General features: G+C 27.0%; 6 protein-coding genes across 8 annotated transcripts in view; all 6 read right to left on the bottom strand.

The window, feature by feature from the left end:
* LOC107071723 (C-Maf-inducing protein) overlaps positions 1-4,911 on the bottom strand; it is a 28,733-nt gene extending 23,822 nt beyond the window's left edge. Inside the window, 1 exon segment of the mRNA XM_089174963.1 lies at positions 4,470-4,911. The gene's annotated coding sequence lies outside the window, so the exon portion shown is untranslated.
* Positions 4,912-5,031: 120 nt separating this feature from the next.
* Positions 5,032-13,662, bottom strand: Dip-C (dipeptidase C). 3 transcript variants are annotated; one of them, XM_089174966.1, is made up of 9 exons: positions 13,540-13,662; positions 11,966-12,164; positions 10,661-10,900; positions 10,242-10,303; positions 10,088-10,132; positions 6,995-7,264; positions 6,155-6,599; positions 5,909-6,060; positions 5,032-5,829 (listed from the first exon to the last, which is right to left on the bottom strand). In XM_089174966.1, exons 2-9 carry the CDS (start codon positions 12,155-12,157, stop codon positions 5,763-5,765), a joined length of 1,473 nt encoding a protein of 490 aa, XP_089031092.1. In that variant the 5' UTR covers positions 12,158-12,164; positions 13,540-13,662; the 3' UTR covers positions 5,032-5,762. The 3 variants fall into 3 exon arrangements, with proteins under 3 accessions (XP_089031092.1, XP_015186478.1, XP_089031091.1); XM_015330992.2 differs by lacking the exon at positions 13,540-13,662 and adding an exon at positions 13,311-13,466; XM_089174965.1 differs by lacking the exon at positions 13,540-13,662 and adding an exon at positions 13,192-13,216.
* LOC107071738 (uncharacterized) lies at positions 7,364-9,843 on the bottom strand. Its single transcript, XM_015330991.2, has 2 exons — positions 9,391-9,843; positions 7,364-9,297 (listed from the first exon to the last, which is right to left on the bottom strand). Exons 1-2 carry the CDS (start codon positions 9,614-9,616, stop codon positions 7,460-7,462), a joined length of 2,064 nt encoding a protein of 687 aa, XP_015186477.2. The 5' UTR covers positions 9,617-9,843; the 3' UTR covers positions 7,364-7,459.
* A 1,606-nt stretch (positions 13,663-15,268) lies between the features above and the next one.
* Positions 15,269-21,787, bottom strand: LOC107071751 (uncharacterized). The gene has a single exon (XM_089174969.1). The coding sequence runs from the start codon at positions 19,817-19,819 to the stop codon at positions 19,025-19,027; it is 795 nt and encodes a 264-aa protein (XP_089031095.1). The 5' UTR covers positions 19,820-21,787; the 3' UTR covers positions 15,269-19,024.
* A 1,073-nt stretch (positions 21,788-22,860) lies between these two features.
* LOC107071750 (dim gamma-tubulin 3) lies at positions 22,861-25,637 on the bottom strand. Its single transcript, XM_015331007.2, has 9 exons — positions 25,406-25,637; positions 25,083-25,301; positions 24,786-24,972; positions 24,443-24,693; positions 24,237-24,365; positions 23,802-24,141; positions 23,456-23,685; positions 23,207-23,375; positions 22,861-23,050 (listed from the first exon to the last, which is right to left on the bottom strand). Exons 1-9 carry the CDS (start codon positions 25,585-25,587, stop codon positions 22,913-22,915), a joined length of 1,845 nt encoding a protein of 614 aa, XP_015186493.2. The 5' UTR covers positions 25,588-25,637; the 3' UTR covers positions 22,861-22,912.
* Positions 25,638-25,777: 140 nt separating this feature from the next.
* LOC107071749 (bolA-like protein 3) lies at positions 25,778-26,978 on the bottom strand. The gene is made up of 4 exons (XM_015331004.2): positions 26,749-26,978; positions 26,376-26,502; positions 26,202-26,290; positions 25,778-26,108 (listed from the first exon to the last, which is right to left on the bottom strand). The coding sequence occupies exons 1-4, from the start codon at positions 26,788-26,790 to the stop codon at positions 26,043-26,045; spliced, it is 324 nt and encodes a 107-aa protein (XP_015186490.1). The 5' UTR covers positions 26,791-26,978; the 3' UTR covers positions 25,778-26,042.
* Positions 26,979-27,107: the final 129 nt, after the last annotated feature.

The raw sequence follows: 27,107 nt of genomic DNA, 5'->3' as shown, positions 1-27,107 counted from the left end.
AAAAAACTATAATATAATATATATAGTAATATATAATATGATATGTATAATAAAATACTGTAAAAATACTATAATATACAAAACATCCGTAAATCTAGTGTTAAACTTTAGAAAATGAAATATATAATATATATATATATATACATATATGAACTATATGTATTTGTACGTATTACTGTAAATAAATGTTTCCGTGTTCATATGCGTGTATATATATATGTGTGTGTGTGTGTATTTCATTTAAAGGAGGTATCGTGACGCTCGACAGCAAATATCGATTATATCGCAAGAGTCCGGCTCCCTTACATTTTTAGTCCTTATATTACATTTTTTATTTTATTTTAAATTATTATTATTATTATTATTTTTCCTCTTATATATTATTATATAAAAAAAATATATAATCTTATATATTTCTTTTATTTCCTCCTCCTATATATATATAATAGTATAATAATATATAATTTAATATTAATTATTTTTTAATTTTATGTTTTTGTTTTTTTTGAAGTAATAATTAATTATTATTAAATTAATTTAATTTATTATTTTAATTTTATAAAATTATATAATATATAATAATATAATAATATTAATTGTATATTTTTCTCAATAATTCCGATTAAAATAATATATTGAATGAATTGTAAAAAGGAAAAGAAGTATTGACAATAAAGTCTTTCTTTCTTTCTTTTTTATTTTTTTATTTTTTTTTTATTTCTCTCTCTCTCTCTCTCTCTCTTCCTCTTTCTCTTTCTCTTTCTTTTTTCTTGTCTTCTCTAATAATAAATCTTTCTTCGAGATTGGACCTTCTTCGAAAGGACGACGAACTCTCGACGACGTTGAACTCGACAATGGCGAACTCTCCAGAACTATATATATATATATATGTGTGTGTATGTGTAATATGTGCGCGCGTGTTCTAAGAGAAATGAGACGAGCAAGCGCTCTTCTTCTTCTTCTTCTTCTTCTTCTCTTTTCTTATCCCTTCTCCCTCATCGTCCATATTTTCTTTTTTAAATGAAGGGGTTGCTTGTCCAAATTCAGTGTGAAAATAATTTGATTGATTTGAAAATCATTGTGAAAAAAATTCTTCTTTCAACGCGTTGAATGCTACGCGAAATTCTTAGGGAAATTTCCGTCAGGCCACAGGCGTTACTTTGTATTGAAAAAAAAAATAGTTGAAAGTGTCAGTCATAAGTGACTGACACGGCCCAAACGGAAAGTCTAGTGTCAGTCACCGATGGCTGACACGGCCCAAATGGAAAGTCTAGTGTCAGTCACCGATGGCTGACGTGGCTTAAACGGAAGTCTAGTGTCAGTCACCGATAACTGACGTGGCTTAAACGGTAGTCTAGTGTCAGTCACCGATAACTGACGTGGCTTAAACGGTAGTCTAGTGTCAGTCACTGATAGCTGACGTGGCTTAAACGGAAGTCTAGTGTCAGTCACCGATAGCTGACGTGGCTTAAACGGAAGTCTAGTGTCAGTCACCGATAGCTGACGTGGCGTTCAACGTGTTAAGTAAAAGCGACTTTTTATCTCTACGACCCCACAAGAAACATATACACACACACATACATATATATATATATATATATATATATATATATATATATATGCAACATAAAAGGAACGACCTTACTATAGAAAAAAGAAAAGAAATATAAAATAAAATTGTGTATAAAAAAAAAAATAGTGGGGGGAGGTTGAAGAAGGTATCCTACTTCCATTTAAAGGAAGTAACCGGCCATTAATAATTCTTTGAATAATACCATTATCTCGTATACGACAAAATTATAATAATCACCTTCTATTGTTTCAAACAATTATTATTATTATTATTATTATTATTCTTTATCTTTATTTCTTACTCCTTTTTTATATTTTCTTTTTTTTTACGTTTAATGATTAAATTACTACGTTGATAATGTTGGTGTAATAAATTTGAAATGTGTGATCAGATTTTATAATGTTAAAATCATAAACAAAATAATTTCAGTCCAATTATTATTATTATTATTATTATTATTATTATTATTATTATTATTATTATTATTATTATTTTTCCTTATATTTTTTTCATTTTATTATTTTTTGTTATTTTTATGCGTTTAATAATATAATTACTACGTTGGTTATAATGGTGTAGTAAATTTGAAATGATGAGATTTTATAATGTTAAATCATAAACAAAATAATTTCAGTCCAATTATAATTATTATTATTATTATTGAGCAATTATAATTATTATTATTGAGCAATTATAATTATTATTATTATTATTATTATTATTATTATTATTATTATTATTATTCCTCATATCTTACCCCTTTATATTTTTTGTTATTTTTATACGCTTAATAATGAAATTACTACGTTGGTAATAATGGTGTAATACATTTGAAATGATCAGCTTTTATAATATTAAATCATAGACAAAATAATTTCATTATTATTATTATTATTATTATTATTATTATTATTATTATTATTATTATTATTATTATTATTATTATTGTTTTTCTTTCTAGATCACAGTTTTTTAGCTGGTTTATTTGACCATTGGAAAGAAGCAATTCAGTTTATTCCAATGGTGTCCAAAATTTTCAGACAATATGTATAATCTCCAGTATGATTGTTCTTGATACTATTTTATTATTATTATTATTATTATTATTATTATTCCTTATATTTTTTTCTTTTAATCATTTTTAGTTATTTTCCTTTTTTTACAAGTTTTAATATCACGTTCATTATCATTAATAATATTAGTATAATAAATTTAAAATGACCAAATATTATAATATGTAAATCACAGAAACAAATTAATTTCATATACAAATTATACAATATTATTTATAACAATAATAAATAATAGAAATAAATATAAATAATTATTTGTTATTTTCTTGGTCATTCCTATTACCTTTTTTTTTATCCCTCTCTCTCTCTCTCTCTCTTTCTATCTCTATCTGTTCTATCTATCTATCTATCTCTCTTTCTCTCTCTTTGAACACTAACGCGCGTGTTCCCTCTAAACGATCGATCGTTCCTGCTTCTGCTTCTGTTTCTCTCTGCTCACAGAGAAGAGAAACTAAAAACCTCTTCTTCTTCTTCTTCTTCTTCTTCTTCTTCTTCTTCTTCTTCTTCTTCTTCTTCTTCTTCTTCTCTCACTCTCTTCTCGTGTTTTGTTGCGTCAAACGTGGCCGTCGTCGGCCACGAGCTATTCAAACGTACAAGAGAGTTTGTAGTATGTGTATTTATAAGCAAAAGACTTTTTCTTTTTTCTTCTAATTCTTCTTCTTATTATTATTATTATTATTATTCTTCTTCTTCTTATACTTTATCATTCTCCTCACACAACACAAGTGAAAAGAAGAAGAAGAGGAAGAAGAAGAAGAAGAAGAAGACGGGCACGTTCCCCATTAGTGTTTTTTTTTCTTTTTGTATTTTTTTTTTTTTTTGATCACTTAGAAGAACAAACCAAAGAGAGAAGACACTTTACACAAGCTAAGAATAAGAAATTTAAATGACTGACCAAACAAACACAGACAGACAAAGATAATAATAATATGTATCTGTGTATATATGTGTTTATATGTGTGTCATGTATTCTCTCTCTCTCTCTCTCTCTCTCTGTCTCTCTCTTTCTCTCTCTCTCTGTTTCTATTTCTTTTCTCTTCTTAATAAAAATAATTAAACAAAAGATTTATTCACCCATAAACTCACATACAGAAAAAAAAAACTGTCATATATGACAGGACACTGTTGTAATTTGTTTATAAATTATTAAAATTAAATAATTCACGAATACATATTATTTATTTGTTTATAATTATATTAATCCTATTATTTGTCTATCTTTTTCTCTGTCCTTTGAAAAAAAAAAAAAAAAAAAAAAACAGTATTAATTACAATAGAGAAACACACGTTTCACGTAAATGCACATATTACACATATACATATACATATGCACATGTACAAAGCACGCGCGCACAGAAATGAATAGATAGATAAGATAGATAAATAGATAGTTTTAGTTACGTTAAAAAGAGACAAAACAAAACCACACAGAGACACCATTGTAATTGTAGAATAAATTAAATAACATGTTAAACTTTGATTATAAAACAGAGTATATTTTAATACTCTCGAATGATTATCGATTCAATATATTACAATTAATAATAATAATAATAATAATAATAATAATAATTTATCATTTGATAATATTTAAAGCACTAATTGTCATTTTGTTTAACCCTTTATACAATATATATATATATATATATATATATATAAGTGTATATGTGTGATTAAAATAGAGATTAAAAATGTAATTTAAAAAAAATATGTAACATATATACATATATATACATATATATATATATATATATATATATATATATATATATAGTATATAATTAAAAAATAAAAATTAAATGGCCACAAAAATAAAAACACACATAATATAAACACACACGTTTGACGTTTCCTCTAAATGATTCTTCTTCCTCTTTCTTTTTTTTTTAGCTTCCTCTTTTGGAATTAATCTATCCAGGAAAGAACACAACGACGTTGACGAAGACGACGACGAGGAGGACAACGACGACGACGACGCGTCTACACCGGCGCTGTGACGCGACTGCGAACTGGTAACCTCGCACGCGCGATAATGACTGCGCTGCTCAAGCGTTTAACTTTGAAAAAGAGAGAGAGAGATAGAAAGAGACAGAAAATGTGACAGAGAGACAAGGATAGACACTATGCGAAACCGCAAATATACTATATATACTATACACTACTACTACTACTACTACTACTTTATACGATACATTAACTACTACAATTAACTACTTTTCATCTATCATAATCCTATCATTTATCATCCTTTGTTATTTCGTTTTCCTTTTTTTTTTTTTATTATTATTATTATTATTCTAATTGTTTGTCCACATGTCTCTTTTTGTTCTTATATCTATATATGTGTAAAAAGTATCACATAAAAAGCAACTCATTAATACTTCATTTAATAACAAGTAATACTTTGATTTATTTATAATAGATTATTTATAAAAGTTAATATGCATTATTAATATAGTAACGTAGTTATACTATACTGTACTATAATAATATAGTATAATAATAATGTAGTAATAGTATAATACTAATAACGTAGTAACGTAGTAACGTGGTATAGTAGTATAGTAGTATAGTAATATAGTAACGTAGTAATATGCATATTAACAAATTAAACAGCGTATATGTGTGTGTAATATTTACATTATTATTATTATTATTATTATTATTATTAATCTATGTTGGTATATTGTTGTGTGGAATGTTGTTTTTTTTATATTAATCGATTTGATGACTACTCGATTCAAATTATTGTGAATATACAAACAAAACACATTTGGGTGTACTTTTTTTTTACACAAGGCGCAATATAATTGTTTTTTGTTGTTGTTGTTGTTAGATATTTATAATTATTTTTTATTGAAAAATATTTTTTTTTGGTATATGTGTAGAATATTCGTGAATAAATTTGAGACGTTGAATTCAATTAGAGACTTATTGAATCTTTCATTTGAATTATCTCAGAGTTCTTAATTTTCTTCACGTATGTCTTAAGTTTATTTGGAAGTGTTGTTTCAAACCTCCATAAATTATATATAAAATATATTTATGTATATATATATCATATATATATATATTGATTGTATCAAAGTAGTAAATTAAAAAAAGTCTTTTAGAATTTATTTATCTTGCGGTAACTTCAATTCGTTTCTTCCTTCCGCCATCCAATGTTCAATCTCCTCGACTCTAGAAAATAAAAATAATAATATTTATCATCTATATATGAATAAAAATGTACAAAATTTTAAATTGAAATATTACTCACGTTCTAGGAACTTGTGTTAAATTTTCAACACCAGTCTCAGTAATTAAAACATCATCCTCAATTCTAATACCACCCCAACCACGAAATCTTGTCAATTGTTCTCTTACGATAAACCGTGATTGATTTGGATTGGTTAATGCATCGTCGAGCAACTATCATTTGAATTATCATAATTCAAAATAATAAAATGATCACTAAATTTATTGAAACTTCAATAAAATAGTGTGATCAACTTATACAACTTACACAATCGATGAAATAACAACCAGGTTCTATCGTTAATACCATGCCAGCAAGTAAAGTACGTGCAGTTCTTAATTTTCTTATGCCTGCTGATGTTGAACGTTCTGGATGTCCTGGAAGATAACCACCAACGTCGTGTACATCCAAACCCATAAGATGTCCAAGACCATGAGGTTGAAAGATTTCGTTCAATCCAGATTTCATCATATCTTTAACATCACCAATCAACAATCCACCTTCTTTCAATGACGTTAACATTGTTTCGTTAGCTAACAGATGCATATCTGTCCAAGATACACCAGGTTTTACAGCATTCATAACTGCATCTCTTGCTTTCAATACGGCATTGTAAATGAACTTTTGATCATCGGTGAATTTTCCATTGGCTGGAAAACTGCACGTTATGTCTGCAGCGTATCCACAATAATTTCCACCCATATCGAATAAACTATAATATAAATATATATTAATGTATTGTTATATTGTATTTTAAAACTTCTTAATATATATAAATTACGTGTCACGTTGTTTGTCCGCAATGGACTTCTAAACTACTTAACTGATTTTAATCAAATTTTGCACACTCTGTGCAGTTTCATCCAACTTGAAAGATAGGATAGTTTATATCTCAATTTATAATCGCAATATTATTTTATTGCGAATTATTTGTTTATTAACAAAGAGTCATGATTATCTCTGTTAGTTCGATAAGATTCTAACAGATGGCGGTATAAGATAATTCGTTGACTTAAAGACGTGTGTATCGGACAGATTGTGAGCCACAGCAACGCGTGGCGGGGCACCCCTAGTAATATTATAAGTTTTGTAGAAATGTGTTCTTACCACATATCCCCATCCTCCAGAATTTTACTGTTAGGTGCACCAGCGTGTCCATAATGCAAGATGGATGCGTTATGTCCAGAACCACAAATGCAAGTATAAGAAACGTGTCTACAACCTCCAATGGAATAAATGTAATTCAAAAAGGCTGCTTCAGCTTGAAACTCTCCCAAACCTGGTCTCACCATACGCATTACAGTTTTGTGAGCTTCTGAACTTATCTTCACCACGTATCTCAATACGTCGATTTCCTTGGCAGTTTTGATTACTCGACTGTACATACAAAAATAAACAAAATAAAATATAAATAAAGTTCAATGAAATATTATCAAATATATATATATATATAATTCATGCACACACACATAACAATTATGATTGAATATTTTTCACATCAATTTTATTATCCGTACAAAATACATTTTTATTTAAAAAAAAAAAAGAAAAAAGAATCCCCATTAATGAATTTCATAAAGCATCCTCGGCTGCTTCAAAATGTTTTATCAAATAATTGGACAATTTGTCATTTTGATCGAGTAATTTTTCTAACGTTGAATAATCTAAACTCACTGTACGAAAACCTAACTTTCTAATTTGTCTTTTTCTCATTAATTGTGGTCCAATTAAATGCATTGTATTACGACAATAATGTTCCGGCAAATGAATTAAAACGACGGTATTTAAATTTCTATTTGTTTGTAAATTTAAATGAAATATTGCAGTTGACGTTGATGACGAATGTATCAAAATATCGAGTATATAATAATTGATGAACGGTAATTTGTTAATAAGAACATTTTTACTTAATTTCTTTTCTTTACCAACAACACGTTCCAATGGTTTAGAAATTTCATTAATTATTCTTCTTAAACGTATATCAACAAACAATGATTTTGTAATACCGTTTGAATTAACACGACGATTGTGATAATCTTCACATTCGATGTACATCGATGTATCGAATAATATTATCTTACGTAACAAATCTTTGTTAAAAACGTAATGTTTCTTTTTCGAAATTTTATCCAAAGAATGAGATTTAACGATTGTTTCCCAAAAACTTAATGGATATCTTTCCAAATAAATACAACTAAGTAAAATATCTAAAATCTCGTTTAGTTTGAAATCAAGAAATTTAGCTGATAATATTTCATCTAACGTTTGCCAAAATAATGTACTATGAGGTGGTTGTACGTTTAATAAACCAAATGGCATTAGAATCGGTGCCAATAAAGACGTTGGTAATTTATTACCATACTTAATAAAATATTCTCCGCAAGTAGAAACAATATGAACGTTCCTGACTCTCATGGTACAACAATAATTCATGATAGTTGCTATTAATTGAGGATCTTTAATATGAATACCTTTAGTTTTCATATATTCTTCTAAAGTTAATTCTATTCTATCATCGATATATTTCTTTGCGTGTAAACTTTGAATAAAATCAATTAGATTTTGTTCATCCGAGGTATTCATACTAACCGATGCCCATTTACTAGCACTCGTTAAACATCCTAAAAATGATAAATCATGACGATAACAATTTAAAATTTCTCCTATCTGTGAACCCTTTAATCTCAACCAATGTTCTGAAAGTTTTTTCTCCAATATAGTTCTAACCGTGTTTTTACTTAAATCAAATAAATACAAGAGTTTATATAAAGGTACTAAAAAATCTGCATTAATTTCTTCCTTTCTATTAGCAATACCAATCCACAATAGATCAATGAGTTCTTGGTAACTGGAATCTTTGTAAGAAGATAAAGCTTTAAGAACATCTATTAATTGAGATAAAGTAAAGTCCCCATCAGATGCTCTAATTAATGCTTCAGTTGACAAACAATCTCGATAAACATTTTTAGCAGGACTAAATTTGTCTTTTTTCAATGCATAAAGACCTTCTACTATCATTTGACTATCTTGACTTTTGACAATCATCTTAACGAGTTGTTTCAAAGCAACATCTCTATTGATAGTATTAATAATAAATTGTTCTTGTCTTAACAATCTGTTATCTTTGTATCTTCTTTGTGCATTCTCTATTTCAAAAATCTTTTTTAAACCTTGAACGGCAATTCTACAATTAATTTCATCCGCTATTTTGTTCTCTAATAATGAATATATTCTTTTAGTTGAATTAGACGAATTCAATCCTTCTAAAATTTCATCAACATTTGTACGCTTAAGACATTCTAAATCCGATGAAAAAAGTATTGCGATTCCCTCTTCCGTTTCTATATCTATCCTCCTTTTAGAAATTTTAGTATCGGTGTCCATCTTCTCAGCAGCTTCTTCATCATTCCCTTTTTGCATATTACTCCAAGTTGCACATTACTCCAATTTTTCTTTAACGTATCAGAGTATTGAAAATCAAAAAGGAGTCATATTATTCTTACCTTTAAAATTACATAAAAGTCCAATATCATTAATCTTTTTCACGATTAAAGGTAGTTCCTGAATGTTCATTCCTTCTTCCAAGAAAATGCTGGTCCGAGTTATAGCTTTCGATGAACTCCTATAATCTCTTTTATTGGATTCTAACCTCAATTTTGAAACGAATTCTTTTGAATGTAAAAACAAACGGAATATATATTTTCCACATAACTGACTCGTAATTATCATCTAAACGAACCATAGATGCACACATTTAATTTTACAAATAAACTTAATCAATTTTTTTTTGTTATTAACTAAAACATAGTAATGCAATTGTACCATGCATTGTAAATCGAGTTACATTAAAAATGACGACGACGCGTTTGTCTTGAAAAATATATAATTTTATAAATCTTAATCCGAGTAAATTAATTAATTTAATATTTCTAATCGTTTAGAATAAAATATGTATTTAAAAATAAAAACAAGAGATAAATATCAAAACACAACTATATGTCAAAATAATTTGACGCCTTATTGACATTCTTTCGATATCGAGTTCGATATTCATCATATCGAAAAGTGAAAGCACCAATAGTAATTCTTCCCAGAGCGGATGTTTGTGATTGGTCGATCGAATACATTCGAGAATCGGCGGGCTATTCAAAGCTTGATAAAATATAAATTATATAATAAAAATATATTAATTTAACTTACCATTCGCATATTTCCGGATATAACGTAGTATTATTAACCTCAAATCTGTGAATTAAATAAAACAATAATATAATCGATGAAAAAAGCTTTAGATTATTTTTAAATAAATAAATAAATAAATAAATAAGTTAATAAATAAATGAAATTCGCTTACTCTCCTATTCCATCGAAAATAGCTTCTTGAGAGTACAATCCGCTGTCGCTATTTTTACCATGCTGAAATGAAAAAAAAAATGATTATATAATATTTGCAAAAGTAAAAGCGGTCTTACATAACTTAACCAAAAAAAAAAAAAAATAATCATGTGATATTTTAAGATCTTCGTTATTTCTCTGCTGCTATTTACACATTCCACTTTTTCTTTCTTTCACTAAATTTTCAGTATATTTTTTACTAAAAATTATTATTATTATATATATATATATATATATATATATATATATATATATATATATATATATATATATTAAATATTTAAATTATACTTATATATTTTTTTATTTTGATCAAAAGTAAATATCACATAAATAAAATATTACCAAATTTATCATTATACGTTAAATAATTCTTACCAAAGTTAACAAAAGAGATGCACCTTTGTCTTTCAATGTCTTTTTTATTTCATCCGTATAATAAGTCTCATCGACGCCATAACGTTTTTTAAAATCTTCCAATGTATGCAATTTTCCTTCCCATATAGCATATTCTGCAGGTAATCTTGGTACAAATAAAATTGATTTTTCTAATGATAAATCAAGAGCTCCATAACATCCTGGTTCTTCGACACCAAAAGACCATTGGAAGAAAGATTCCTATGGAAAAGAAAAAAACAAATTAGAAAATGAAATATATATATATATATAACTCTATAAATGTATATGTGTGAAATACATTTGATTATAAAATTAAATATGAAACTAAATTAAAAAGTTAAATTAATTTAAATTCTGAAAAAGAAACTAGATATATTTAAAAAATAAATATATATGTGTATTCAATTAAATCTTATAATTAATTAATGTCTTAAAAAGTGATATGCTATTTTCAAAATAAACGGTTCATATATGTTCCTTTGTTTTGAAAGAAGACTGGCCAACGGAAATAGCAGGCATACGCTAGCAAGACACAACAGGTTCCCCCAACGTGTTCGAATGTTTTTATGAAAGAGGGTAGGGGATGTAAGAGAAGAATGAAAGCAAAGTGAATGGCGGTTAACAAAAAAAAATCTGATGCTTTGGAATATATCAAGGATGAAACGAAATACAAATACGAAAAACACAGTCATCGGATTTCTCAACAAATTTTTCCTAGCTTTCATTATTAATTCAAAATAAAATTTTCAATAAAATCTAAACATACTGATTGACCATAGGAGGTTAATGTACTCTTAATATATACATATACAATAGGGACAGATGATACACACATACACGTACGTATCATCATAAGTATATTTCTCAGAAAACCTGTGACTAGTGTGTTGTACAGATTGGATCAAAAGTTTCCAAGTAATTTGCAAAATGTCTTTTTAAGTTAAATTTCCATATTGTAAGACTACGAATCTAAAAACTTATGCTCTACCACGTGCATTATTTTAAGATAAGATTATATGTAAATCAAAAAATAAATAAAATAGTTGCTTATGCGCATGTGTATATATATATATATATATATATATATATATATATATATATATATATGTGTGTGTGTGTGTACAATTTCAAATTTCATTATATAACATTCAGTATATTAGAATACTATAAATGTGTGTGTGTGTGTGTGTGAAAAGTTTTATAATATAAATAGAAAGATATTTTAATTTCGTCATAGGGTCAGTTTAGAAAGGATCAACAACAAAAATGCAAATATCTACCTACCTGCCTAAAAGGCCAGTTGGTATCCGTATCGTTAAAAGGGACTTCGATCCCACCTTGAAGAATAACAAAAGTTTTAGCAGCTGAAACATCGGAATTTCTTTTCAAACGAGCTATAAGTCTTTCACGATTTTCTCGAAAAAGAGACATAGGAACTTTAAGGGTATGGTCACCACGTGCATAATAGGACTCCATGTTGAATCTGGACAAAAAGAAAATAAAACATTTCCTTGAATTAAAAGGAAAACATATTTGAATATTATTCTTTATTTAGAAAAAAAATATTATATATAAATCTATATATATATATATATATATGTATTTAATATGTATTATATGTATTATATATGTAATAATATATATGTATATATATATATATTTAATTGTAATTTAGTATAGTAATTTAGTATAGTAATTTAATATAGTAATATTTAGTAATAATTTAATAATATATATATATATAAATATTTGAAAATATAACAAATTAATAATAAAATGTGTTCTTATTAGTTTCGAACCGTGAGAATGAGATATATATATCACATATATTATTTTCTTACAATGATACTTTCTAAAAAGAAAGTAGATCCACCACATCACAACGTTTACAATGCTATTACGTTCATTCGTTACTTCAATTAATTATACTTCGATATTTTATATTTACGGAAGTTGATAATCTCGGTTTAAAATTATTTATCAATAAATTTATTATATAATCAATATAAATATAATTAACAAACACTTAATACTATTATTTTAATTATTTACGAAATTAATTATTACAATTGTTAACTTGATCCTCAAATATTGTATTGTCATTTGAAATTCAATTTTTGTCCTAAAAGTGAACTTAATTTGATTTTATAATAGAGGTTAGATTTTATTTATCATATTTGTAATGCAACCTGTATATACATATTATATACAGCGATGAGCAATAATACTGATCCTTGAACTTATTTGCAAATGTTTTGTCGAAAATAAACATTGTGACGTTTAAAAAAAAAAAAGATAACGTACAATGTTGACTTTTTATATATACAAACTAATTAATCGTAATGCAACTCTGATGTATATATGAATAAATTAAAAATATATTTTTGAAAATTTTGACATAATATTTGTTTTGCTCATCACTGGTAAATACATCGTTTAAATCGCGATGTTGTATTCGATCGTTCGATTATATCGTTGTCCTCCATTATGATCGATTAATTCGACGATACCTTCTTTGCGTAAAGAAGAATGAATGAATAATTTTATGAAATAAATGTATTCTCTTCATAAATGTAATTAAACGATATAAAAATATATGAAGAAACGTTACAATGGTACGTATACATACGTGCCCGTAGAAACAGATTCGGCCATCTTGAATTCTGCGCAGTAATACACGACGACGAATTTGTCACGTCAAATATATTTTTTACTTTATCTCATTTATCAAAATATTATTTTTTTTTCCAATAAAAATTAAATATGAGAGATGAAAAAGAATATTAATCTAAATATATATATATATATATATATATATAAATCGTTATAAATATATTAAAATTTATATCGTAACTTACCTTACACTAAATAGGACACCGATTGGCTGAGTTATCTAAACTTATTTTTACCAACCAATCAAAACACATCTGCATACGATCGACGTCACCTATTGGTTTTTTTATCTCTTTCTCTCTTATCACACAAAAATAAAAATAAAATAATACTAATATTATATTTAATCTTTCACAGCTCTTTTTTTTTTTTTTTACTTAAAATAAACGATAAAATGTAATCAGATCTTTTTAAACAAAAATATTATTAAATATGATACTTAGAAAATATCGAATTCTTGAAATATGTATTTCTTTTCGTTATCATTAATAATAAATGCTAAATCAATGATATTTAATACCACTTAAAATGATTCTTTATGATATCAAAGTTCAATGATTCATTGAATCATATTTAGAAATAATTATTTCTTACTGTTTACAATGTTATCGATCGTAATATTTTTATAACCGATGTATGCACGTACACACGTATGTATGGATGTACACGTATATAACGTATACACAACTAGGTCACATATCTATGTTCGTTATCTCGCGTTGAAATCTGTGTCAATATGCGACCAAGGTCAAAAGTTTGTCATTAAAATTCCTCTTATTTACTTTGCGAACGTATAGCAAAAAATAAAGTTACCCTAATCGATTATTTACAAAAAAAAGAAAAAAAACAAACAAAATTCATCACTGATATACAAAATCAAAAGTTTGTAAATTTTAGTCGAAAAAAAAAATTAAAAAGAAAAAAAAAGATAAAATATAAAGAGAGAGAAAAAAAAAGTGGAATATAAAATTGACCGATGTAAAAATATTCAAAACTTTTTCAAAAGTTCGTTCAAAAACAAACTGCGAGGATCAAAATTAGAATTAAATAGAAAGGATAATGATAGGAGGAGGAGGAGAAAGAGAAAGAAAAAAAAGAAAGAAAGAAAAAAAAAGAAAAAACCTTCCGATAATAATAATAATAATAATAAATAAGCCGACACACGTAATGATGACAAATAAAGCATAGTCACGTGATATTTTTATAACGGACTATGCAATCAAAATTAAAAATTTGGCTTTCGAAAGTTTTCGTAGTAGATGATGACATGATGATTATGACGTGTCATGTATATATATATATATATAGAGGTTAATCAGATATCACGCACACATTTCAATGTGATTAATAGTAAATGCATACTATTATATATGATTACTACTACTGTTGCTAATCAATCGATGATTCAAATTGGTATTGCATATTAAATACAAAACAAAACGAAACGATACAAATATTTATGTACATAATACGGTAGTCAAAACAAAACTTATCGGTTTCTTTTTTTTCTTTCCTCTCTCTCTCTCTCTCTCTCCCTCTCTCTCTCTCTAGTCTCTCAATGTATTTTTTATTTTATTTTATTTTATTTTTTCAATAGGAGACAAAAAATCTCCAACTATCGTACAACACGATTTATCATTTTCTTTTTTTCATTTCTATTCGACGAAATTTTTGAAGGAAATAAAAAGCAAAAAAAAAAAATAAAAAGAAATGAAAATAGGAGCTTAAATACCACTGTTTTGAAAAACAAAAAGAAGAAGAAGAAGAAGTAGGTAGAAGAATGAATGAATGAATGAATGAATGTATGAAAGAAAGAAAGAAAGAAAATTATTAATAATAGGACAACATAAAAATTCATTTATCTAATTATGAGTTTAAATAAAACGCTCGTTACGTGCACGCGTTCTTTTTCTATCTATCTATCTATCTATCTATCTATCTATTTATCTATCTATCTATCTTTCTTTCTTTCTTTTTAATCATCAACACAACAACTACATACATGTATTTTTAGTATACTAATTTCTTTTAATAACCTAACTAAGGCGATTTCATCAAACTGAAGAGTCGTACGTATTCTTTTCATTAGTGCCTTTTGCAAGCACCTTAAATAACACACACAAACATATTCCCATATACACATCATCATACACACACACACACACACACACACACACACACATATCATACATGCATACAATATATCCAAACAATAGCACACATTTCTATATTCATATTGATGAGAAAGATACAGCTATAAATATCGATTATAATCGCATCAGTTTTCATACAAGAGCTGTTTCCTGTTCAACAATTTCCTTCGACGTCAGAGATATGAATCATCATCCCGTGGCACAATGGGATTTGCCCAATTACAAATTGATTGCTTCTCGTGTTTTCTAATCTATTTAACAAACCAGAACAAAAAAAATAGAATGCAAGAAAACTAAATAATAATAATAGTAATAATAATAATATTAATAATAATAATATAACATAATTATTACTAGAAGTAAATGACTATGCACTAAAACATGCACAGCAAAATATTTTTTTTGTATTTTATAACACTAGATATACCAAACCAGTCATTTTGACTGATTTTGACGCCATTTTAATTGAAAATTTCTACTTCATGTAACATTTAATTTCTGTAAATAATTTGAAAATGTCTATGAATCCATTTATCTATTAAAATTATTATTGTTAAACATTTTTTTGTTATTTTTTAAGAGTAAATAAAGACTGGGAGTCTGAAAAAGCATTTTTTTTTTTATACACCAGTCTCATTTTGACTAGTGTGGTGTAGAAATAGGTATATTGAAAATAGTGGTATATCTAGTGTTAATTCTTCTTTTTCTTCTTCTTCTTATTATTATTATTATTATTATTATTATTATCATTATTATTATTATTTATTAATTTGTTAATATTCATTCATTTATCTATTTACTTGTTTACATGTAATCTTTTTTTTTTCTAAACATCTTTTCACGCATACACACACACTCACGCAGCACAATTGAATTTTTTAATCATACATAATACTCTAAAAAAGAAAATGCAACAACGGTCTTCGGTGATTGAAGAAACACGATCGAAAAAAAAAAAAGAAATAAAAATCAAAAAGAAAGGAAAAAAAAATATAAAAGAAAACAATTAATATTATCATTTAAAATATCCTATTTTTTTGAAAGGTTGCATATTTGATTAAATCACGATCGTTCTTTCTTCTTTCACTTTTGTAAGTGGTTTGCATTATTTCAATTTCGAAAAAAAAAACAACAGAATTATAATAATAATAATAATAATAATAATAATAATAATAATAATAATAATAATAATAATAATAATAAACATACAAACAAAGAAAAAAAATTAGTCGGCCATTTTGAAACCGAAGTTTCGTGTTGTGCTATTTCGATATTATTTATCTTTTTTTTGTTTTTTTCATTTTCGTTTTCTTTCTTCTTTTTTTTCTGATTTTGTCATTTTCATTTTAATATTGATTTTTATTATTTCATTTTCTTGTTCTTTTTCCTATATATATATATATATGTCTATTTCTACTAGGAAGGATGCAATTAATTAATTAATTAATTATTTTAGTGTATTGAAATGCTCTGGAGGTAGCCGATGAGAATATTAATTAGTTTATTATTATTATTTTTTTTTATGTTTTTTTTTCTTTGTTTTAAATATATATATATATATATATATATATATATATATATATATATATATATATATACTGTATGTCTCATTTTGTTGATGCACGTTGTTATTAAATTATAATTCATTTGAAAAAAAAAAAAAAAAAAAAAGTTTTGCATTTTAAATTCAACTTTTCTAACAAATCAAATTTTGATACCACAAACTTTTGTTCTTCAATTTTTGTACAAAAACAAAAGAACAATAACAATAAAAAAAAAACTATCTAATCGTATTAACATTTATTTTTATATACCTTATTATTTATTGTAATAATTTATTAATTAAAATTTATAATCAAAATGTTTATAAATAATATACTTAATAAGGTAATGTACATATATAAACATGATTTAACTTATAATAATTCACAAGCCATAGGGGGGGTATTATGATGTAATTTGAAATATTTTCAAATAATAATGTGAATTTAATTTGACCAAAAAAAAAAAAAAACAATGGTTTCATTTGATTTGCACAATAAATTGAATTTCAAATGCAAAACTTGTGTGTGTGTTTCAATACTTTTTAATAACGTTTTACACATTCTTTCACACGATGATTGGTATTCCTTTGTTGTGTTTCGTTATGCATACATATATATGCGTGTGTGATATGTATTTGTATGTGTATATATATATGTGTGTGTATATGTCGTATGTAAACACGATGTACACGTATCAGAAAAGGAACATTGAAAACTTTGTATTTAAATTCAAAGATTTCTCACGTATCGTTCAAATTCCTCTATTGGAAAATAAAATAAAAAATAAAATAAAATATATTCTCTCAATATCTGCCATATTTTTTTTTATCAACAAAATAATTTGACTGATAACAAAAAAAAAAAAAAAATACGAGAAATCTTTTGTTTATCTTCGATCGATAATAAATCATCGATCGATGTTGAACAAGCAACACGTTTGATTTGTGTTTTAAATGAAATATTCGAAATATATCGAAATTTTTCATTTTTCATATAATATTTGCACTTTTAATTGAAATTAATTGAAGAAAATCGAACGATATGTTGTTGTTTATACGATAGACAAATAATCGATTCATAATTATTCGATAATTAAAAATTTGAAAGTCGTGCTAAAAGTAACAACACTCTGGAAAGAATTCTTCTTTTTCGTTATTTTCTATCTTCGTTTAGTCCCTTACGTTTCTCTCTTGCTCTTTAACAAAATATACAACGGTTTTCCAAGAACTCTTTTCCCCCACTCCTACAAAATATCGTCATTAAAACGTATGGTTCGTACGTAAGAGAGATCTCGTGACTCGTCGATACGCCCCTGTGCGTCTATACCCGAACTTAACCGAATATTGTCGAACCGATCATCTTCGTTTTCCGATGTTGTGTTTCGTGTTGCGTGTACGTAATAATGGCGGCAGCATATTTACAAACACGGCCATTTGTGGTGGGGAATACGCTTGTCCTCTCTAAACGTGTTTACACACGTATTATACACATACACGCACACACACAATAGCAGAGCAGAACGGAGCAAAGTATGCGCGCGTGCGCACGCCTGCAAATATTATACACATACGTATACACATATACACATAATTTGAAAAGCGCCGAAAGAGAAGAAAGAAAGAAAAAAACATCCGTTACTCTCATTTTAATTTCTACGAATTCGTCATGTTAATTTTTACAAATTTCATTTGTAAAAATAAAAAAGAAACAAAATGTTACAGTAAAAATAAATTATGGACGATAAACGAAAAAGAGACAAATGATAAATTATTATTATTCCTTGGCGCTTTGTTTTCTTTTTTCTTTCTTTTTTTTTTTCTTTCTATTAATGAAGAATTCGAATGTGTGATATAAAATCGAGATTATCCGAATTCTATTTAAATTAAATTAAATTATTTTTTTTTCTTCTTCTTCTTCTTCTTCTTCTTTTTCTTCTTTTTCTTTTACACTTTAAATTGTCTTTTATATCTCTTTCATAATTCGTAAACCAATGGTTCATCTTCGGAATCGTAGAAATAAGGTTTCCTCCGATACACCATAGAACGTTCCTTTGCACCATTAATAACCATTCCATCTTCTAAACCATCCTCCACTTCGTCATCTTCATCATCGTCATCGTCAACGTCATCGTCGTCGTCGACGTCATCGTCGTCCTCTTGAAGTTTATTATCCATTGAACATTTGTATTCAACGAAATTAGCTTTTAATCGTTTGACAGCTTCCTTGATCAAACCACCTCCTCGTAAAAGTTCTTGTAACAATTCATAAGGGTCGTCTTCTCTGTCGTTGTTGGAACAATTATGATGAAGATGTTGACGTTGATGACGATGACGATGACGATGATGACTGTGTTGACAATGATGATGATGATGATGATGATATCGATGACAACATTGCTGCTGTTGTTGTTGTTGTTGTTGTGTTATTTGCCAAAATTCAGGTTGATAATGAATCAATTGTTGTTGTTGTTGTTGTTGTTGATCTAAACCCTCTTGTACTTGAGCAGCATTTAATTTATCAGTTCGATTTTGTGCATTACAAAGATCGCAACTGTTAGAGTCGACCCATGAGGAACGGGACGATGGTACTCGATATGGTGTAGCACGATTTCTATTAACTGTGCTAGATTTAGCTTTCAATCCGTTTAATCGTAAATTTTCCTTTATTTGCGATACGAGTAGATCAACATCGTGAGATAGAAAATCCTGAGTTGTTTCTCCTGGCATTACTTCGATCAGGTACGTAGTCGTGTCTTGAGCGGTTGGCATCTTGGAAGATGATGATTATTTCTCTTTTAAACGTGAATCCTTTTATCCACTTCAAAGAATTTCAAAGGGATTTGACTATGTTTACAATAGAAACTGGTAGTCCATATACTGTTATAAATATATATGTATATATATATATATGTGTGTGTGTGTGTGTACGTATGCTTTCAAAACGATTGGATCGATTCTTTGTTTACAACAGAACCGGCCGCCTCCTTGACTATTTTCACGCACATACACGTATATAACACCACGTAAGGATATAACACATACACATACGTAAGGTTTCTCTTGTTTGCGTGGCTTGGATCGATCAATGTACTCTCTTTACTTTTCACCTCGTGTATTGTATAAGAACAAGGTCTCTTCTATTAACCATTCTTATTCGCAAACGTGTTTATTACATATCATCATATCACATACAACGGTTACACGTATAGAGAGAGACACATTGATTATTTATTATTATAAATATAAATTTGTTTATATAGGAGAGATATTCACACACAAGTAAGAAATTTGTTGTGTTCAAACGCGACGGTAGTGAGATCACGTTGTTCTGTTATGCCGGAGATTGTGGAATATACACCATACCATGCCACCACTCTTTTAACCACCCACCACTACCACACTACCACAGTCAATTATTCGATCTGACCATGCGCTCGTACACTCGCGCGCAATTATTACCACCACCATCAGAATAATACTAGGAGAGAATCAGCAATAGGACTAGTAGCACCATCCACTTCTTCTAGTACTACTACTACTACTACTACTAATCCATTACCACCACTTCCACGACCTGGATGACTATCCTTCTCCTTCTCCTTCTTTTTTTTATTTATTTTTCTTCAAGCACGTTTGCTGGACACCGCAAAGTCTGATTCATCCGATAAATACGCTTCAAATATATATATATATATTTAATTTTATCCTCTTTTGTAGTATTATTTATTTATTTTTCCTCCTTTATTATAATTTCTATTGAAATTCAATACGTTGTTTTTTTTTTATTATTATTCATTTCCTTCTTGTTATTTATTTTTCTTTAATGTGGGGGATGTTTATCGTAAAATGAAACAGAAAAAATCCACAATTTGTAATTATCAATGAAATACAAAGCTTGTTATGAAAAGAGAAACGCTATGTTTTCATGTATATATAAATATACATATATATATATATAATGTTATATCATTAAGCTTTTATATAATATTTCTCTATTTCTCAACGTACAGTCTCTGATACACTGTTTATTTAAAAAAAATGTTCTCTCTCTCTCTCTTTCTCAATGAAATCCCAATTTATTCTTTTGATTTAGAACGTTGATATATTTCATCATCTCACTATCGTTATCATCTTTAACGCACACTCTCTCTTTCTCTTGATTATTATTATTATTATTATAGTCACGTTTATTATATTACTTGTATCGATTCAACAGGAACAATTTTTCTCATTGATATATGTTTTAAAATGTACACACATAGATAACTCACAGTAAAATAGATTATAATACTTTTATCTTTGTTTATATATTTAAAATACAATTAATTGAATATACACAATAAGATAAAAGAAATGAGAGATATTAAATAATACACAGATAATATAAAGAAGAATAATATCAAGTTCTTTAGTTTGTTATATAGATTAGTTCTTCTGGGACGATAATAATACACATTCGTCCATCAGCTATGAACCTTTCTTCTTTACTACACTATGTTATTATTGTTTTGGCCACGTAGCGCATGCGCGCATATATATTCCCCTCCACGGTCTTGTAAACAAACCGTTAACTTGCGAGCCCCGGCGAATCGATAATACCCTTACACTACTACCACCACCACAACCATTACCACCACCATCATCATTTCTTCTTTTTCTTTCATAGCCACGTCCCAGTTCCACATAACTTTTCTCTCTCTCTCTCTCTTTCTTTATTTCTTTCTTTCATCATTCTATTTACATCCCCACCTAGTCCTTCATAACATTCCCCTTCCACAACCTTCTCCCTCCCCTTTTCCCCGCCCACCACAACAACTCGCCACACTACAGTCACTCATTCTGAATAAACGTTGAGCATTCTGGTGTCTCACCGTTAACTGCACTCACTCACTCACTCTCCCTCTCTCTCTCTCTCTCTTTTGTTTCTGTCTCTCTTTCTCTTTCTCTTTCTCTCTAAATATAAAAATACTATTTCATTTTGAGCTATGGATGATGATGTAAAATAGTTTCATTTTGATGTGTGTGTGTGTGTGTTCATGTGTCTATATGCAAGAGAAAAAAAAGAAAGAATTAGAAAGGATATTATTTTAGTCATCTCTTCTGTTCTCAAGGATTTAATTCGTAATTTTTTTTTTTCTTTTTTTTAATATAAAAATAAAGAAGGAAGGAAATAGCACGAATGTAAATTATTATTATTTGAATGATCTTCTTAATTTCCTATCCTTTATTATATTGCTTTAGTTTTATGTTCGATTATTCAATTGTTTAGTAACTATATATATTATATATATATATATATATATAAAGTAACGTCGCTTTCTAACCTTAAATTCAAAAGAATAAATTTCTAATAAATTTATATTTTTAGTCAATAACATAATCAATCTTGTTATCAATAACCTTTCTTCATCTAGTATGCAAATGTTTAATATCAAATTGATAAAAATCAATCGGTTTTTGATAAAAATATACAAAATTTGACATTTGTAGAAACGACATTACTTTCCAGTCCACCTAATATATATTTATTTGTTTCTTTTCTTATTGTTTCTTTTTTTGTAATAAAAATGATTAAAGCATTAATCCCTTGACATACAATGACGTCTCGTTGACGTCATTTATTTTATCTGTCATTGTAGACATTTGACATCTCCAAAACGTCAACAACTGTTTGTTTTCAGCTGTTTCTGCTTTATGAAGTATCAAATGTTACAAAATTATGAAATTATTATTTTATAGTATATTAATTAATTAATTATCAATTTTATTGAATGTTATAAAGCAATGTAAATTTTAAAATAAAATTTGTATGTCAAAGGGTTTAAAAATGTTCTTATACGCTTATTCTATTGAAAGTCTTATTCAACTAGTATCCTTTCCAAAATGTGATCGATCTGCCATTCGTTTAGTCTCTTCGTAATGCTTTCTCAACGTTTCAGGATCGGTTAAAAATCTTTGCCACAAAATGTCTTTATCTTTTTCCAAATCATTGTTGTTTCTCTGAAAATTTGTTAGGTTAGAAAACGTCAACAATAACAAACAAAAAAAAATGAATTTATGAACGATTACACGTTGCATTTAAAATGATGTTAAATTAATTAGTACCTAAAGATTATAATTTAATAAAATAATTAATATAATTGATATATTTGTTACCATTTTTTCTTTTAACGCGTTTCTCACTGTCGTTAAATGTGTTTTAACATTTTCAAATAGTTCCAATGTTTTATGATATTGCACATTCAATTTGTATGGAAGAGGTACAAAGCTTCTAGTAATTCCAATATTTCTTTCTTTATCATAATTATTCAATACTTCTTTTTCCCTGATTGTGAAGAATATATTGATATTAAATTGTTTTAAAGAGAGTTATCAAAATAATAAAACATTAATAATATTACTTACGATTCCAATATCCTATTGATTTCATTTTTTATATATGTATCGAGTATAAATTGTTTCTTTTCTTTATTACTCGATATTAAATCATTGTATTTGACTAGTGCATGATTTAATGCATCGGAAGAAACATCATTGATCGACATCATGGATATAAATAATTCGTTAAAGATATTTTGATTGATAATGGAACCCTGAACTGTCGCATATTCTTCCTGCTGTTGTTGCATAATTTCCTATTAACAAATATATTTAAATTAAATTATAAAATTTCATTAAGATTATATCTTATCTAGATCAATTCTTGATTGATGGTTGAAAATAAAATGAGAAAAAGAACAAAATAACTTACACAACGAGAAGAAGAAAGAGAATATTCTGTGGTTAAATAATGACGAGCATTGGCAATAAATTCAGATATTTCTTTGAGTGAATGAAATTGAGAATCCATTAATATGCATAATAAATCTGAATAAGCATGACCATGTTCACGAGTGAAAGATAACAAAGATTTTAACTTATCAAATCGCGTTTGTCTTCGTCTCAATCTGACTAACAAGGCTTGTTGTAAGACTTGAATTATTGCAGTTTCTACATATTGTTCTATAACTTCTGGAAGTTGTCGTTCTCTTAAAAGAGTAATATTCTCTTCCAAAAAATCTCTTCTTCTATTCAAATCCACAATTTCGTCTCTAAAATATTGAATGAAATAAAATCAATTAGAATAGATATTTGTATATTTATATTTATATTTATATTTATATTTATATTTATTTTATTAACTCACAGAAAATGCGTTTGTTCGAGTAATTTTAAATTTCCATCGTTCCATATTAAACAAGCATGTTCCAGCATCGTTCTGTAAGATGCTTCATGCATTTTCATATAAACTTCTTTTAACTTTGAATGAGTAAGTCTGTAAACGTGTAAAATGTATAGTTTACACATTTCAAATGATATTATATTAATATTATACAAATACAAATAAAATACTTTAATTTGCATGCTGCTAATTCTTGCGTATGTTTATACATTTGTCTTTCTTTACTGTCATTTATGAAAGTTTCGTAATCTGAATCATGTTGTTTATTTTGTTGTTGTTGTTGTTGTTGTTGTTGTTCTACCTCTTGATTATCCACACTGAATTCTCGCTTAATCAATATATCTAAGTAATCGTTGTAAAGCTTGATTTGTTTGATGAATAAATCAATGGGCATTTGTATCCACAATATTGGTAATCCTTTCTATATAATAAACAAAAAATAAAATAAATACATAAAATCTTTTTATACAATTTAATATAATAAATAAAATGAAAAAAAAATTAATTATTTACACTTTCAATTGCATCTGTATAGACATTGAGAAGTTGTTCAGTTTCTCGAGAAAAACTGCGATTTTGTTCATCAAATTTTTCAAGAATATCATTGCAATCGTTGAATGATTTTAATAGTTCTATTCGTTCTTTTTCATAATTATTCTCTTCTTGTTCTATCTTATCTTCCAATGAATATTCTAATTCTCTATAAATAAGTAAATTATGTTAAATCAAGTTTTGTATAGGTTATGTTTACAAAATACACAATATATACAATATATATGTATATATATACAAACACATAAGAGTACTTACTTTAAATTCAATATATTATTCTTTAATAATTTTTCATAGTCTTCGTCCATTTTATAAAGATCCTTCAACGATTCTAATTCGGCAAACTTTTCGTTGACATTTTCATCTTCGAAATCAATTAATTCTAATAATTCTGGATTATCACGAGTTAATTCTTCGAGTGCTTCATCCAATTCTTTTCCACTTAACCATTCATCCGTATTTTCTAATTTGTTTTTTCTATAAGATATATAATTCGTAAAAAATTTAAATAATAATTCAAATATAAATAAATAAATCGAGATCATTAATAAATAATAAGTATGTATATATATGTATATTACAGATATAATTCTTCTTTGGTTAATACATTAGCACGACTGACATTTGTGCAAAACCATTCTAAAAAAGGTTGGACCGTTGATATATCGCATATTTTATCAAATATGTCGGGTGTTATACTAGTAGACAAATCTGGTCTTAAATATTCGATTTTTTCGTAAAGAATTTTACCGGACACGTTCATTTTTAATGTCTTTTAAACAACAATAACAACACAAATCATAACGGTTAACTGTTAAGGTTAGTAAACTCGAATAAAATAAGCGCGCTTTTTTATTCGATTTCCATTTGAATTTCGAGTTCGAGTGTCAACTGCTCCATCTGACGGAGGAGGGAAATTTAAAAAAAGAATATTTATTCAAATTTAACACGGCTAATCTCAAATTTTCTATTATGAACATAAAACAATTACAAATGTTTAATTATGTTGACTATATTGTTTTTCTTTTCTTTACTTTTCTTTTCTTTTTTGAAAAAAAAAAAAGATAATAATTTATATCTCGATTAATAATACATTATTTGTGTAAAAAAATTTTCAAAAAGGTATTATAAAATTTATGAACGAACTGAAAAAAGATCAATAAATATATGTTGCGTTTTGAAAATTTGATCAAAATCCTATTACAATTAACTTCCTTTCTACGTGTCTGGTATTCTGGTATAAATTCTAATACCATGCATATCTTTGATTTCTTCTTTAAGTACCTGCAAAGAAATATTTTGGAAAAAGTGACTTATGATGCCACTTTCAAAATAAACAATTAATATTTATTATACCATAATAAATTTTGTTTTTACCTCATTTATCAAGCGATGTTGTTTAACTGTGTTTAAACCTTTGAATTCCGGTGCAATAACATTGATTTCAAACATGGCACCGCAACCACCTCAAAGAAATAAAAAACATGGTTAGTTAAATTTCATTTTTTCTTGCATGTTATATTAAAATAGATTGATATATATTTTGTTTACCAGAAACGTCAGTTACTTCTATAAGTTGAGCTTTAGGAAACTTGTTCCGTAATAAAGAAATCATTTTTTGTTCTGCCTGTTTGCCAGCAAGTGCACCGTTGGGTCCATTCCATACTCGTGACAATAACTGAAACACTTTCGTTTTAGTGGACTTCCTCATTTTCTTTTGGAACCATTACTACAGGAGAAGGTATTTAGGTGTCATGTAAATATTAATTGAAGGATAACCTAAATTTGTCTCTAATTAAGGATAATTGTTAAAGATTTGGATAATTTGTAATATCAAACATGTTTTCTGGTTTTTTTTTATACAATACAAATAAAATATATATTTATTAAATATTTAATTAATTGATCATTATTGATTACTTACAGAAATCTTACGAAAATTTGATGAAAATATACGACCGAACATAGCTATGATATACTTGCTGTCTCGTTTCTTTTTTTATATCCAAGATACACTTATCTTTTGTTATAATCTTTTGTATCTATTAATTTTTTACAACTAAAATAATTGAATAAAGATAAAGTATTATTCAATTATTTCTTCAGTTAATGTACATACCATACACATCCATCGATTATTTATTCAAAGTCATATGTAATAGATCAGCTGATAGCAAATAACGCGACAGCAGCGCCGCCATTCGACACACTTAGGAAACTTACGATTTGACAGCAGAAGGAAAATGATATTTTTATTTTGAATTATCTTATTATGATATATAT

The sequence above is a fragment of the Polistes dominula genome, unplaced genomic scaffold, assembly GCF_049000335.1.
Source record: "Polistes dominula isolate Pdom_NZ unplaced genomic scaffold, Pdom_raw_medaka contig_78, whole genome shotgun sequence".
Lineage (NCBI taxonomy): Eukaryota > Metazoa > Arthropoda > Insecta > Hymenoptera > Vespidae > Polistes > Polistes dominula.
Note: the sequence above shows the minus strand (reverse complement) of the source record. Positions and strands in the feature narration are given on the sequence as shown.

Excerpts from the sequence above, each read along its gene's own strand:
- LOC107071738 (XM_015330991.2), bottom strand. The coding sequence starts at position 9,616 with ATGATAATTACGAGTCAGTTATGTGGAAAATATATATTCCGTTTGTTT. Across the intron at positions 9,298-9,390 it reads ACTTTTATGTAATTTTAAAG|GGAATGATGAAGAAGCTGCT; the intron begins GTAAGAATAATA and ends ATATGCAAAAAG.
- Dip-C (XM_015330992.2), bottom strand. The coding sequence starts at position 13,336 with ATGGCCGAATCTGTTTCTACGGGCAC. Across the intron at positions 10,133-10,241 it reads ATTTTCGATGGAATAGGAGA|ATTTGAGGTTAATAATACTA; the intron begins GTAAGCGAATTT and ends TTTAATTCACAG. Across the intron at positions 5,830-5,908 it reads TTAACACAAGTTCCTAGAAC|AGTCGAGGAGATTGAACATT; the intron begins GTGAGTAATATT and ends TTTATTTTCTAG.
- LOC107071751 (XM_089174969.1), bottom strand. The coding sequence starts at position 19,819 with ATGCCAACCGCTCAAGACACGACTACGTACCTGATCGAAGTAATGCCA.
- LOC107071750 (XM_015331007.2), bottom strand. The coding sequence starts at position 25,587 with ATGAACGTGTCCGGTAAAATTCTTTACGAAAAAATCGAATATTTAAGA. Across the intron at positions 24,694-24,785 it reads ATACAGATGCAATTGAAAGT|AAAGGATTACCAATATTGTG; the intron begins GTAAATAATTAA and ends TTTATTATATAG. Across the intron at positions 23,051-23,206 it reads ACGCGTTAAAAGAAAAAATG|AGAAACAACAATGATTTGGA; the intron begins GTAACAAATATA and ends ACAAATTTTCAG.
- LOC107071749 (XM_015331004.2), bottom strand. The coding sequence starts at position 26,790 with ATGTTCGGTCGTATATTTTCATCAAATTTTCGTAAGATTTCT. Across the intron at positions 26,503-26,748 it reads CAAATTTTCGTAAGATTTCT|TTATTGTCACGAGTATGGAA; the intron begins GTAAGTAATCAA and ends AAAGTGTTTCAG. Across the intron at positions 26,109-26,201 it reads AACATCGCTTGATAAATGAG|GTACTTAAAGAAGAAATCAA; the intron begins GTAAAAACAAAA and ends ATTTCTTTGCAG.